The following is a 662-nucleotide window of genomic DNA, read 5'->3' as shown; positions in this document are numbered from 1 at the left end:
CTGATGTTCAGTGAGCACAAGGAGACACTCTTCCCTCCGCTCTGTCTGTCAGCACATCTGAACAGCCTTCCTCTGGAACAGTGAACAGCACAGAGATGGGTTAGGTCAAAGCTGAGTGTAATATCAGAGTGGTGAATACAAACCGTAGGCAGGTATTTATTATGTGCTCATGTAGACACTCACAGCACTGGTACAGCTTGTTGAGCCTGGCAATGTCATTGCGACTCATCTCCTTAGCATTGCCAAAGGACACATTGGAGTTAGGGATGGGAAGCATGGTGGGCTGGTTGTTCTTGGAGAAGGCGTACCTACAGCAGGAAGCTCAGTAGTTAGACTGAAGCACAGCACATCGTGCACACACAGCTCACACAGGCCTGAAGTGAAGCTATTTGTTCTTACTTGTGGTACTGCATGACAGAGTTGTAATCGTAGGGAGTGCCCTGGTTGAGGGTGGCAATCTTCCTGAAGTTGTGCTCCATTCCTAAAAGAACAGCAATCATACAGTTCAAATTTGTTTGCTTTGAATTCACTTTCAGTTCAGTTGCTGGAGAAAGAGCCCAAGATGCTGTACGGCTCCATGGTTTTATATTCAGAGAGCTGCAGTTACACAATCAACTTCTACTGCTGTCAAAATTTGACTTAGGTAAAGTATAGATTAAAAA

The 662-nt window shown here is 45.3% G+C and overlaps 1 protein-coding gene across 1 annotated transcript; it reads right to left on the bottom strand.

Annotated features, from left to right (window-relative positions):
• Nucleotides 1-528, bottom strand: LOC113745483 (low choriolytic enzyme-like). The gene is made up of 3 exons (XM_027277016.1): nt 400-528; nt 184-308; nt 1-72 (listed from the first exon to the last, which is right to left on the bottom strand). Coding segments are annotated over exons 1-3 (228 nt in total). The 5' UTR covers nt 501-528; the 3' UTR covers nt 1-70.
• Nucleotides 529-662: the final 134 nt, after the last annotated feature.

This window comes from Larimichthys crocea, unplaced genomic scaffold (assembly GCF_000972845.2).
Source record: "Larimichthys crocea isolate SSNF unplaced genomic scaffold, L_crocea_2.0 scaffold81177, whole genome shotgun sequence".
NCBI lineage: Eukaryota > Metazoa > Chordata > Actinopteri > Sciaenidae > Larimichthys > Larimichthys crocea.
The sequence above is the reverse complement of the archived record's forward strand: the minus strand, read 5'-3'. Positions and strand labels throughout refer to the sequence as shown.

Coding starts and splice junctions, on each gene's coding strand:
- LOC113745483 (XM_027277016.1), bottom strand. CDS start 500: ATGATTGCTGTTCTTTTAGGAATGGAGCACAACTTCAGGAAGATTGCC. Junction 309..399: donor TCTGTCATGCAGTACCACAA/GTAAGAACAAAT, acceptor TTCCTGCTGTAG/GTACGCCTTCTCCAAGAACA.